Source organism: Prionailurus viverrinus, chromosome B1 (assembly GCF_022837055.1).
Source record: "Prionailurus viverrinus isolate Anna chromosome B1, UM_Priviv_1.0, whole genome shotgun sequence".
Lineage (NCBI taxonomy): Eukaryota > Metazoa > Chordata > Mammalia > Carnivora > Felidae > Prionailurus > Prionailurus viverrinus.
The window spans coordinates 74,189,152-74,203,434 of NC_062564.1; the positions used below are offsets into that span (position 1 = coordinate 74,189,152).

At 39.9% G+C, this 14,283-nt stretch overlaps 1 protein-coding gene across 3 annotated transcripts in view; it reads right to left on the reverse strand.

The window, feature by feature from the left end:
- Positions 1–14,283, reverse strand: part of TMEM131L (transmembrane 131 like) — a 169,796-nt gene that overhangs the window by 55,858 nt on the left and 99,655 nt on the right. For all 3 annotated transcript variants that reach the window (XM_047855382.1, XM_047855381.1, XM_047855380.1), the window contains exons 8-14: positions 6,443–6,520; positions 6,082–6,235; positions 4,434–4,492; positions 4,013–4,121; positions 1,845–1,938; positions 1,180–1,333; positions 296–466 (exon numbers count right to left, since the gene is read on the reverse strand). In XM_047855382.1, coding sequence (XP_047711338.1) covers positions 296–466; positions 1,180–1,333; positions 1,845–1,938; positions 4,013–4,121; positions 4,434–4,492; positions 6,082–6,235; positions 6,443–6,520 — 819 coding nt within the window. The remainder of the gene's footprint in view (positions 1–295; positions 467–1,179; positions 1,334–1,844; positions 1,939–4,012; positions 4,122–4,433; positions 4,493–6,081; positions 6,236–6,442; positions 6,521–14,283) is intronic.

Sequence of the window (14,283 nt, forward strand, 5' to 3'; positions counted from 1 at the left end):
ACATATTCCTTGCTCTACAAATTTTGGAAATAAATGAAAATGAGATGAATCTACTTGTAATACCTTATTTTGTTCAAGAACCTCAAGTTACTTCATGAAAAATGGAAACTCTTTCCAAATAAAGAGTTCCATATCTAAACAAATGACCATCTAAGCTTGGCCTGGTAATATCTGTTGTATTTCTTGAGATAGTCTTAAAGAACACGAGCTTAACTCTGCCAATAAAACCCAAGCACCATAAGTTAATAACAGTAATTATTATGAAAATTATAACACATAGTGTTGTAAACAATACCTTGGTTGGTGCTGAGTAAATCTGTAGAGGTATTGCAAAAACGGCACCTGTGTTTGTAGTCAAAAATACATTGGTGAATAGATTTATGGCAATGTCTTTAATAGCAAGTTTCAAAGTAAATATATTCCAACAGCCTGGAGGTAGAAATAAAGGGCCAGTGAAATTCAGAATCTAAAAAGAAAAAAAGCAAGAGAAATTACTTTTCCTAATACCAATTATGATTAAAACCATTATAAAGTATGATACTAAAGTTCTTTTGTACTTTCAAAAATAGAATTAACTATTTCCAGCTCAAAGATTGAAATATTTTCATATAAATGATAGGTTTTAAATGTTTCACATGCTGTTTTAATTTCACAAAAGTAATCTTGAACTTTCCATGGGCAGTATTTTGAAAAAGTCTGTTTTGTCATTAAGCAGGCTTATTTTTTTTTCCAATATATGAAATTTATTGTCCAATTGGTTTCCACACAACACCCAGTGCTCATCCCAAAAGGTGCCCTCCTCAATACCCATCACCCACCCTCCCCTCCCTCCCACCCCCCATCAGCCGTCAGTCTGTTCTCAGTTTTTAAGAGTCTCTTATTAAGCATCCTTATTTTTAATAAATACAATCTTTTGAGCATAAATTGTACATTGTAATTTTTTTAATAATGGTGACAGCAAATATCCTTTAAGAATATACCTTGGTCCCTCTGTGTTCCTTGAACGATAGTTTAAAAAAACAAATAGATCTTAGAAATAATTCTGAAAACGTTAAAAGAAAAATACTTGCTTTAAAACTCAGAAGAAAAAATTAAACTTTATAAATATTAATTTCATTGCATCTGACCTTAAATAAAACTTAAAATAGGCTAAAACTTGGAAAAAAATACCATATGTACCTTTAAAATGTGCTTGGTCTCCTTGGAAACAAACACATCATTTAATACAACACTATGGTCAAAATGGTTGAGGTACCACATTGACCAAACTCCTGAAGTGTTCTCGTGAGTCTCTATGTGAAACTGGGTCGCAGAGGAGTCCATTCTAAAATACCTGCGAACACAGGACGTGCATGCTATCAGCCCTGAGTGGGAGACAACCCACCAGCACTCAGCGCGCCTCGGAGTGTGCCAAAAGAGGAGCAGCATGAAACGTCAGAGCACAAATGTTAGCGCCAGGAACAGGCCGCCAGACTGCCTTCTTCACCCTTCGTGCCCTCAGGCGCAGCCTCTGAAGGCCAGAGGGTAAGTGACCAGGCCAGGACCAAGGCAGCTCACACAGGCCGCCAGGACAAAACCAGGACCCCAAAGCGCATCCTCTTCCTCCTTCCCACACCTGACTACCTGGTCCCCGGCCCAGTCCACAAACGGAATCTCTGGAATCCTTCTTTTCCCCTCTCCCGTTCTGCCATCAGCCTCTCCACTGCTTGCTAGCTGTGTTAATGTACGCAAGGCAAGTCCGGAGAGAGAGAATCATACACGTCTCATCAGTCACATTTTTAAATTATTTCCAGATGAAAAACACTTCAACAAACATGATTTAAAGGAAAATGTATTCACCCTACCCTTGAATCACAGGAGAGGAGAGACACGCTTTTAGTGTTGGAGTGTTTTTTATTTTCTTCACATCTTCTTTAATTCCACTGGCACATGATGTAGCTGTTTTGAGATACAAAGAAATAAACGTGAAGCATCTTTTCTTTTGTTGAGCCTGAATAAAAACAGGATATACGTTTTATTTATAACTTTCTAATTACTTCAGTTTCTCCATTAAAATAGTGCATCAGATATCAACGGTAAAATACTTTCTCAAACACTCCTATCTTTTTCCTCTGCTGGCTGGTTGCCAATTTTCTAGAACTTGATGTCTACCACACACACACACACACCCCTCCCTTTTCAAACCAACCTCTCATTTCTTCCTTTGGGAGAAAAAGAAAAAGAGAGTCAACGCTTTATAGCTTCTCTTTACAAAGATCTGCATTCACCATAAATAAGAGGAAAGTCTTTAGGTCTGCCAGAGATGACAAAAGTGAAAAATGATACTCAGCCGGGTGGGGTGAAGAGGAGCACGTGGAGGCATGAGCAAGAAAGGAAAAAGAAAGACAACCGAAATAGCAAGAAGGAGCTTCACAGGGTGAGTGGAAATGCATTCCAAAACACTGGAGATTATCAAAACAACACTTTTAAGCTTTCCCTGAACTACTCCTAATATTAAGGCATTGGCATTAAATTCTTAACTCTGATACAAATACTCAAGTCTTTTTTTTAAGCTGCATATATGGCCCCAACCCCCCCCCCAAAAAAATTCCAACACTAACAAAAAATGTGAAAATAAAGTCCACCCGAGTCCCCAGTTATCTTGGAGGAAACAACTGCTAGCAGGTTCCTGAGCATCCGTCCAGTGTTCTATGACATGCAAGTACACAGACACCCTTTAAAGGACACCAAGTGTATGCGCTGTTTGCATTACATGCCCACATATGCCTCCTAATAGCTGCAGGGTATACCCTCCCTGTAAATGCACTGCGAGTGAACGAGCCCCCTGTCGACAGACGGATGTTGTCACTAACAGTGCACATTTCTGTAAGTAGTTCTGAATATGTATATGAGTGTACCTAGACAGTTCCCAGACGTAGCGTCAAAGAGCATAAATGTGCATTTTAAATTTTCACAGATTGCCAATTTTCCCTCCAAAAAGCCTGCATTGGTTAGTACTCTTGTCAAAAATACGTGTTTTTTCCCTAATCATTACCAACACAGAATACTAACACTTTGTTGATCTAAGTAATAAATTATATCTTACTTGTGGCTTTAGTTAACATTTCTTGAAACATAAGTGAGGCAGGGTGCCTGAGTGGTACAGTGGGTTAAGCATCCGACTCTTGATCTTAGCTCAGGTTATGATCTTACGGTTCGTGAATTCAAGCCCCACATTAGGCTCTGCACAGACGGTGAGGAGCCTACCTGGGATTCTGTCTCTCCTTCCCTCTGCCCCTCCCCTGCTGGTGCTCTCTCTCTCTCTTAAAATAAATAAATAAACTTAAAAAAATTAAAAAGGGGTGCCTGGGTGGCTTAGTCGGTTAAGCGTCCGACTTCGGCTCAAGTCATGGTCTCACAATTCGTGAGTTTGAGCCCCTCATCGGGCTGTCTGCTGTCAGCAAAGAGCCTGCTCCGGATCCTCTGTCTCCTCTCTCTGCTCCTCCCCTGTTTGTGTTCTCTTTCTCTCAAAAATAAATAAGCATTAACAAAATTTTAAAAAGAAAAAGAAACAGAAGTGAGGCAGGGCATGCTTTCATATGTTTCAAACAACTTACATTTATTTACAGAACTCTTTTTAACCATAAATCAGAACCTAAAGCTACAGCTGGGTTTATACGCACTAGATCTAGCTTGCATTCTGCACAAAGATACACGACCCGGGCAGCACAACCTTGTTCTCTGTGGAAGCAGCACCTCCACCAGACACATTTACATCCTGCTCTTTCAGATCACCACGTGAGTTAAGCTTTAAATGCAAAATCCCCCATATGTGGCAGAATAACAGTGGCATCAACAATCATTTCTTCCATCATTCTATCTCTTAGAACTCTTAAGGCTGCAATATTACCATCAAGCCAATTCGCTTTCTGAAAACCTTTGTGAAACCCAAGTCATTTCACAGAAGAGAACTGTCATCATAACCAGATAACAAAAATAAAAAGACAATCTCCAGCATTTTTAAAATCTGTACCTTTGCAAGTGAAAGAGGCAATTTTTGTAAAGTTGGTTGCAGAAGTAGGTACGAGTACTGGTTCAAACTGCAAAGACAGAGCATCTCTCTGTGAGAAATGATGTACGTCCTACAAAAATAAAAATCCACATGACTATTCTCAGCTGGGTGAGTATCCAATGTGAATCAACTCTGTTAAAAGAACTAAGTCGTTCAGACTGGCATACAAGCAACTGCTCAGCATATGTGTCTATGACAGTAGGAAGGGGGGTGCTGACAACCTTCATCCTAATGTGGGTTCAAGCAAGGGAAACCGGGTATAAATTAAAGCAAAAGAGAAATGAGACAAGTATTTCTGTATCTGTTGTTGAAAATTCCTCATGTTCTGCAATGAAACATACATTCGTAAGTTTAAATTTTACTTTATGTAATTTACAATTACCTGTATCCAAATAAGGCTGTTTCCTGAATGTAATATATACATATTTACTGCCGAATCATCTGTCCAAAAGAATCAGAGCAATGAGATTAAAACAAAAGAGCCATCTCATTCTCATACCTTAATATAGCGGCTAAAGTACTACATTACACATTTCTATAAAAAATGTGACTCGTTTTTCAACACTACCATTGAAACTGGGAACTATTTTCTGTTGGGTATTCTTAAGTCACAAGGAAAAAGATCTATACAAAAAGACTGACCTACCAACATGGGCTCTCTAAAGGATAATGAACTACCAGTGAAGATATTCTGAGTATAGGATCACACTATTACTCCTCTGGATGAAACTAACCAACTGGACAGCTTTAAATAAAGCGATGTTCTCCTATTGATTGGACAGGCCCTTATTTCCTTATTGGGATGATCACATTTGAGGAAAAACAAAACCCTGGGATCTCAAAACATCACCTTCCTTTCAACCTTCACTCACAGAAGTGCTCCCCATGGGACAGGGTCTTCTCTACATTGATGTCTATCTGGCCATTCTGAGAATCACCAAAAACTAGGAAGCCAAAGACAGGACAGCTCTCCTGCTGAAGAACCATCACTATTGCAGCCAATTCTGAGGGAGGGCTGGAAAGTAGATGATGTTTGACCATAAAATTACACTTTGGTACCAATTCTTTCTCTGGATATGTATATGGTATGTGTTTATGTACACGTGGTACATGTGTATGTATGTGTCCATATATATACATATATACACATATACCAGAACAGCCTTGCTAACCAATGGGTAACAGCAAACTCTACATTGTAAATGTCAAAAATCACCTAATATGTGTTGCCTACGAAAGTTCTTAGAAACTGAAGCTGATGAACTAGGTAATTCCTGGTACACAGGACATACATTTTCAAAGACAAAATTCATAACAATGAACACTACAATTCACACTCTCTTAACTTGTCCGGCATCCAGGAACAATTGGCACCCAGTCAGCTATTAAAAATACGACACGGCATGATTTCTTTAACTGAGCTTCTGCAGATCAGTAACACTGGGACAAGAGACACAAAACTTCCCAAACACTTTGTGAATATTTATATTAGATTGTTGTGCCTGCCCATTTAACTTGTTTCCTATCTCAGAATGCAAAAAAAAAAAAAAAAAATCATCCCAAGAAAACTAAAAAGTGGTTTGCAGTTGCCACTTAATTTACTCCAAAATAATATAGCCTTATTAGCAGTTGCAGATTGAGAACCAGTCACTGTTAATCTCTTAATAACGAACGCAAAGCCTCGTTGTCTTGCATTGCAATGATACAGCCTACAAGTAAATGCTTTAAGAATGGTGATGCAGGGGTGCCTGGGTGGCTCAGTTGGTTAAGCATCTGACTTCGGCTCAGGTCACGTTCTCGCAGTTCGTGAGTTCAAGCCCTACGTCAGGCTCTGTGCTGACAGCTTAGAGCCTGGAACCTGCTTAGGATTCTGTGTCTCCCTCTCTCTCTGCCCACCCCTGCTCACACTCTGTCTTTCTCGCTCTCTCTCTCAAAAATAAATACTAAAAAAATAAAATAAAACAAAAAAAATGGTGATGCAGGTTAATCAAGATATACTATAATAAAAATGTTAAAAGATTCCACCTTACCTGAGGTCTCAGATTTATCTGTGGCTACATAAATTATAGAAAGATGATCTAACAAATCTTGTGTGTTTTCTTCAAACTCTTTTGAGGAGTTTTCCATGGTTACGATTATGCTCATTTGTAGCCGTAAAACATCGTCAGATTCCATATAACAACTCTGAGATTGGAGGGATGGAAAGAACAAAAGAAAAACTCAAAAAAAAAAAAAAATCATCCAAACTTTGTGATTTCAAATTTTAGAAAAAGAAAAGCACTTATGATAAGGTCATGTGTGTTTCTGAAAACAGAATGTGTCATGTTATTTTTGATTTCCAAGCCAAAGGCAAGAAAGGAAGGATGAGAAGAGTGAATTTTTAAATTTTACCTTTAATTGCTGACACACTTTATTACGTAAACTGCATTCCAGTTGTACTTGCAAGAGGCTAGTATTAGTGGTTTCTGCCTAAAAGAAGAAAAAAGGGGAGAAAAAAAAACTTAAAAAGAGGCAAAGAGTTCAATCTTGTATTCATAGTAAACAATCTATCATTTATTCAGAACATTCATTCACTTAATAAATATTTGAGTATCTGCTAAATGCTGGGTACTATCCTAGTAGCTGGAAATAAACATGAATAAGACAGAAAAGCCTGTCACCAAGCTCACATTCTAATGGAAATCATAAGCTCTCCCTTGGGCAACATGAAAATTCCTATTATGGCAATAAGGAGATAAATATGTTCTAAATATACACAGGAACACTGTAGTTTGGCATTTCTTATACTTTCTGAACATTCTGTTTCAACACAGGAATCTTTTATTTCAAAGTAGGTTCACCCAGCAATAGCCAATTAACTGTTCCTCCGTCTGCCTTCCGCTAATAGAATGTTAGAAGTTGTGGCCAAACAGTTAAGAGATGTCTAAAATTGAAACGGGCTATCATTATCATTTTTAAAATGTGAAAGAGCTATGCATGGAAGAGACGAAAATAAATGAAAAGAATGCAAAATTTCATCAAGTTCAAAGATCTCAGCAGCCACATGGAATGATAATCGACATATCTTTTAAGATAAGGAAATGCACACTCTGATTCAGAAATACAGTCATTTGGGGGGGAGGGGGGAGCTGCAGACAGTGAGCACACAGGGAAGTCAGGTAGTGCAGCGTGTAAATCCAAAACCCATCAGCTATGACAGCTCCTCTTTTGTTCAGCTTGATGTGTCTGGCATAGTGATTATAAAATAAAAAGGCACTCGGCCTGGCAGCCACAGTCACGATGGCAGGAAATCTCAGTAAGGCAAGGAGACATTCCCCAAATCCTTGGCGGACTTGATTGCGGGTAAGCGTTTATTCACTCCAGGAAGACTTAATATTAAGTAGAAAGAACCACCATGATTGTGTTTAATTTATTAGATTTATTAAGAATTACCTAAGCACATTACATTAAAAACACATTTTTAACTACTACAATTTTCATTCAGCAATTAAAGTACCAAAAAAGGAATAAGACACATTTTAAAATGCAGTAAAGATAGTGGAGTTTAATCAAGATGGGGCGCCTGGGTGGCTCAGTCAGTTAAGCTTCCAACTTCAGCCCAGGTCATGATCTCATAGTTTGTGAGTTCAAGCCCCTCATCTCACTCACTGCTGTCAGCACAGAACCCACTTTGGATCCTCTGTCCCCAGCTCTCTCTGCCCTTCCCCCACTTCCCCTTCCTCTTGCCCCTGCACCCCAGGGACTCATATTCTCTCTCTCTCTCTCTCTCTCTCTCTCTCTCAAATAGACATTTAAAAAAAAAATCTTTAAAGAAGATTAACCAAGCTTGAAATAGGACCAAACATTAACCAAAGACTATTCTAAAAAGCAACTGCTATTTGGGGTGCTGGGTGGCTCAGTTGGTTAAGCATCCAACTTTGGCTCAGGTCAACAATCTCACGGCTCATGAGTTCGAGCTCCTCATCAGGCTCTGTGCTAACAGCTCAGAGCCTAGAGCCTGCTTCAGATTCTGTATCTCCCTCTCTCTCTGCCCCTCTCCTGCCCATGCTCTGTCTCTCTCTCTCACTAATAAACATTTACAAAATTTTTTAATTAAAAAAATAAAAAGCAACTGCTAGGATCTGCTAGACTTCAACAGAATAATACCATTTGTAAATGGAACCTAAAATCTTAAGGAAGAATTAGATGACTGAATTTGTCTTTCTGCAAACAAGTCCCACCATATCATAGACATAAGAAGAAAAAGCCCACTACTCTCTGAAATTGCTTTAACCAAAGTTATAAATGACCTCCTCACATCCAAATCCAATAGGCCCTTCCCATTTTGCCTAATGCTTCTGCCAATTTAACCCCATTAACCACTGGTGCTTCTCTTGGTTTTGCTCCTTCCTCTTTGCGTCATCCTTTGTGGCTCTTCCCCCTCTCCACTTAAGATGTTAGAGTTATTAGGGATTCTTCCTTTTGCCCTCTTCACTCTCTCTAGGGAAGCTCTGTAACACACCAAAGCTGCCTGCACTTCTCTCTCCACACACCCACGTCCAGCCAATGGCTGGGCATCCACCCGAATGCTCACGCTCACCAAGACAGCTATGCTTGGTGTGCACGTCGTCCTGGAACCACTATTCATACAGTTATTTAAGCCAGAAACCTGCACACCAACTTCAGCTTCTCACTTACCCTTCTCAAACAAACCCATAACCACCAAGTAATACTGATCACAACTCCTCAGGAACCCTTGAATCCATTCACTTTCCTTCATTACTATATCCTGGAGATAGGGGGTCAGCAAACCATGCCCATGGGCCAACACTGCCTGTGTTTATAAACACAGTTTTATTGGAACACAACCATGCTCATTCCTTTGTGTATTGTGTACGGCTGCTTTCATGCTACATCTGAAGAGAGGAGTACTTGCAACGGAGATCACATGGCCTGGAAAGTCAAAATATACTCTCCGAGCCTTTACAGAAAAAGTTGAGGAATGCTTGCCCTAGTGGGAAGGAGAAGGAGAGGGAGGGAGAGAGACAGGTAGGCTAGTCTCCCTGTGTCCACCTGTCCTCTCCATTCCAGTCTCCACACTGCACCAAAAGTGAGTAACCAATATGCAAATCAGGTGATGCCACTAGCTGCTTAAAACCCTTCGAAGACCAAATCCTTTACTGTGGCTTCAACACTCAGGTACCTGCCTAGTCTTCATCCACCTCCTTATTTATGCTCCAGCCTCACTGGTCTACTTTCTGCTCCGTTTTGCCTTCAACCTCTAAATGTGTTGTTTTGCTGTAAACTCGAATCCCCAATCCACCCTCCCTCTACCTACCTAAACCTAATTCATCCTTCAGGTCCAGCTTACACACACGCTTCACAAGGGTTTTCCCTGCCCCCACAGCTGGGGTAACTGCCCATTACTCACACCCACAGCACCTTTTCCCTGACCTTCCTTAACAGTCCTCATTATAATGTAACAACTTGCTCAAGGTCTGTCTTCCTCAGAAGATCGTAAGCCCCTTGCCCGATGCTGTTACCTCAATGCCTACCACTTAATGCGCACTCAATATGCAATTAGTGAATGAAGACAAGTGGGCACACAGCCACAGACGCTTTAAAAAAGCAAGCTTGCATAAAATTAAAAATAATAAACAGTGGCTCTAAAATAAAAAAAATATACCAACTCCTGCCACTTGATGTGTACTTATGCTCTAAAACTTTCAACAACAACCCAAAGTTTAAAGAAAAACCCATATCAACACATTTTCAACATATGCATTTATAATAGTTATGTTTTTTGAAAATTTACAGCACTTTAACTATAGGTGTTAACCTGACAAGGCAATCCTCTTCCCTAAAATATTTCTTCAAATGTTGAGATGTTACAAGTTCAAAATTACAATTTTTTAACGTCTATTTGTTTATTTTGAGAGAGTGTGTGTGAAAGGGGGAAGGGCACAGAGAGAGGGAGACAGAGGCTGTCAGCACAGAGCATGATGTGGAGCTCAAACCCATGAATCATGAAATCATGACCTGAGCTGAAGTCGGATGCTTAACTAAGCCACCCAGGCGCCCCCAAAATTATGATCTTTAAACACGATTAACAATCCAACTTGCACAGTGATTTGATGTAATATAAAGCCTACTATTTTGACATTTTTGGTAAGCTTCTAGATGGATGAATTTATAATTTACCAATCTTAAGTAAGATTCCTCTCTTAGCTGGAAGCCTAACAAGAATAAACTACTTTATTATTTTCATTTGTTGCAGAACATATTTCAGAATCCCACAAGGGGGCGTCCTAGCACCTCCACACTGTCCTGAAGTGCTCCAGGTTTTCTCAAAGAACAATTTAAACATTCATGTCTTTAACCAAAGAACAAAACTACTGCAATCTTGACTTTAAAAAGTAAACCATAACCAAAACAGGAGCCACCTGAGGCAACCACACACACACACACACACACACACACACACACACACACACACACACCTGGGATTCGATTCTCTCTGAAAGGGCCCCAACTGAGCACACTTGTTATGACAATGGGACATCCCTTTAACCAAGAGTGTGCAGAGCAGATTATAAAAGGAGAACAGAAGCCTACTTCTCTACTTTTCAACACCCCCCCCATTACTTTAACAAATTAGGTCATGAATTTTATAGCTAAAAACTAAAAACAATTTTTCAGTGCTTTCCACGTGAAGTATATGGTATCACTCCCTTTCAGAAGATGAGGGAAAACGTGGTTTGGAAGGGTTAAATGACTTATCAAAGGTCCTAACAGTAGCTAATGGAAAACCAGGAAAAAAAATAGCAGGTCCTTTGACACAAGTCAAGTTTTTTCTAAGTAAATCAGAACAGACCAAGTCTACTCCTAAATTTAAAAACCAAAAAGTTCTTCACCATGGAAACAAGTATTAGAACACCATTCCCAGAGATAATGCAACATTCAAGAAAATAGCCACCAGGGAGGGGCGCCTGGGTGGCTCAGTTAAGCGACTCACTCTTGGTTTTGGCTCAGGTCATGGTTTAACGGTTCATGAGAAGGAGCCCTGCATCAGGCTCTGCGCTGACAGCATGGAGCCTGCTTGGGATTCTCTCTCTCCCTCTCTCTCTGTCCCTCCCCCTGCCCCTCTTGCTCTGTCTCTCAAAATAAATAAATAAACTTTAAAAAAGGGAAAAGAAAATAGCAGTGTTTAAAAAAAAACCCTTTTGTAATGGCTTATATTCCCATGCTTTTGTGTTATAAGTCTAGTTAACTGAATCTAAGAGAGAAAAAAATCACCTAGTTCTCTACCTGCTAAGAAACTCATCTTTGTGCATCAGGCCAGGGCACAGTGTGATTTGGGGGAATTGTGTACAGGTAAAGCGGAAAGAAAATTATAGATTTCAAGTCCTATCATTTTAGAGAACTTAAAAAAAATTTTTTTTAATGTTTTATTTATTTTTGAGAGAGAGAGAGAGAGACACACACACACACACACACACACATACACACACACACACACACAGAGTGTGAGCAGGGGAGGGGCAGAGAGAGAGGGACAAGAATCCAAAGCAGGGTTCAGGCTCTGAGCCGTTAGCCCAGAGCCCAATGCCGGGCTCGAACCCACAAATGGTGAGATCATGACCTGAGCCAAAGTTGGATCCCCAACCGACTGAGCCACCCAGTCCACGCTGGAGGACTTTTATTTCTAACAAGAAGAAACCAATATCCTAAGAAAAGTATATGAGAATCTATAATATATTAATCTAGACAGAATGAACAAGAGCCTTGAAATTATGTAACATTCCCAGCAATGACCACACACAAAAACCTTTCATTTAAGGAAAATAACTCATGAAATAGAAAAATATTAGATAAAATCCAATACTAGGTCCCATTTTTCTCCCCTTCCACAATTTTGAATGCTAAATTTTAAAGGTCCTTATACAGGTAAATTTCTCATGCCAACACACGTATCAGTAGGAAGGCAGATTCTGTGTATGCCATGTGACCACGCCAGACAGTGGCCCACACACACAGTGCTAGGTCCAATACAGTCTACGCAGCAAATGATTTTGCATAAAACAGGCACTTTCTTGGATCTCTTCCACACAACACCCATGCTCTATAACCAAACTCCTAATTTAGTGTTTCCTGCACGACGGAGAGGCTCAGCTGAGTTATTAGTCAGCACTGTATGGTTGCTTTTACCCTTAAACAGCAACTGTGCTTCAACCCTCCCCATAACCGCTACCCTTCTATTCCTCAGATATTTAACCACTGAAACAAAATTCACCTATGTTGCCAGACCCACTGGCTAAAATATTTGTAAAAACCTAGGAACTCGTTGAAATTAGTTTTCTGTTTAAGGGAAGAGCATTTTTTCATATCCGCATCTTTTTAGAAAAGGCTTTACACTTAACTAAATTCGAGATGAAACCCCAGCCACAAAACCTTAGGGACATCCCCTACCCTGCCTAAGACTCTGTCTCCTCTTCAACAAAACGGAGTTAATGAATTCACAGCCACGTTATGAGCCCTAAATGAGATACATATGCCAATCACTGGGCATCAGTAAACCTTCAACAAGGAGCGTTATTGTTTTTACTTGTTCATTCACAATTGATGCATTAAATTAGCAAAATTCCACAATAAATAACTTAAATGCTCCTGGGAAGCATTTTCCCCCACATCAAAGCTGTAAGAGGGGAAACTCCTCTTCCACACTCCTTTGGTTTCTAAGAGAAGAGGTTTTTGTTTTTGTTTTTTCTTAAACGCTTCAAATTCTTTTTGTCTTATTTCACATTTGGTTCAGAACCCCCCAAAAAGAGAGAAGAGCCATTTATTGCCGACAGCTTTCCACCCTCCTGAAATGTGCCAGAAACCCTGAAAGACAGACAAAAAGCAATTTGGAGAACAAGTTAACACTTAGATATTGAGACTTTTTGTTGGATCAAGTGACAGTGGCCTGTATTGTGCAACACCTTGGCTTTTGCACTTGGATCACAGATTTTTAACTGTTACGAGCTGGGCTGGCAGTCTCGGGAGAGCCTTGTGGGATTTTCACCTTGGTAGGTCATGGAGCATACGGTGACTTGATCCAAAGGCAAGCAGCTATTTTTATACGGCTGGATGTTGCCGGACCTTAAGCAAATGGCAAGTGGGTCCTGAAGGCCTGACCCAGGCCTTGATCCTGAGCCCAGGCTCGGCAAAAGTTCAGCCTTTGTGATGCAGGCTGCTGAGCTTGACCTTGAGCAATGTGGGCACAGTTTTTACTTAAATAGGCATAGCCATGACAAAGATTAGCCAAGGCTCTAAAAGAAAGGGTGCTGCAGTGGGAAATAGTATGGACATTCCTCAAAAAATTGAACATGTACTTACACTACGATCCACCAATTCTACTTCTAGGTACATCCCCAAAAGTGATAGGAGGGATTCAAACAGGTATCTGTACACCCAAATTCATAGCAGTATTATATACAGTAGTCAAAAGTGGAAGCAACCCAAAATCCATCGATGGATGGATGAATAAATAAAACATGGTACAGCCATGCAATGGAATGCTGTTCAGTCTTAAACGGGAAGGAAATTCTGACACACATGACAATATGGATGAACCCTGAAAATGTGATAACAAAGTGAAATAAGCCAGACACTAAAAGGCAAATATTCTGTGATTCCACTTACATGAAGGAGCCTAGAACAGAAGCAGAAATAATAATGGTAATCAGGGGCTGAGAGGAGAGGTTAACAGGAGAGTTACTATGTACTGTGAGTAAGAGTTTCAGTTTGGAAGATGAAAACACTCTGGACATGGATGGTGGTAATGGCTGCACAAAAACGTGAATTTACTGAACACCAGTCAATTGTACAATTAAAATGGTATCTTATGGTGTGCACACTTTACCACTAGGAAAGGAAAGGGAAAGGGAGAAGGGAGAAGGAAAAAGGAAAAGGAAAAGATGTCCTAGTCAGGGCTCTCTCTCCTCAAAATAGAGCTTCTAGAACACCATCTGCTTTTATAACCAGATCTTGAAGAAACTGTTGGGTCCAACTCCAGGCAGGCAGTACAGACGGGTTGTTTGGAATTCTGTTCCTTTTTATGTATTATCTTCATGGCTATGAGTTGGAACTATGAAAAGTCTAGTTTAAAATCATGTGGGCTCACAGACTCGAAAGTTCCTCCCTAACTCACTGGCTCTAGATTTATTAATCATTTAAACGCTAACTGCTGTTTTAGATTTTCAAGATCCAAA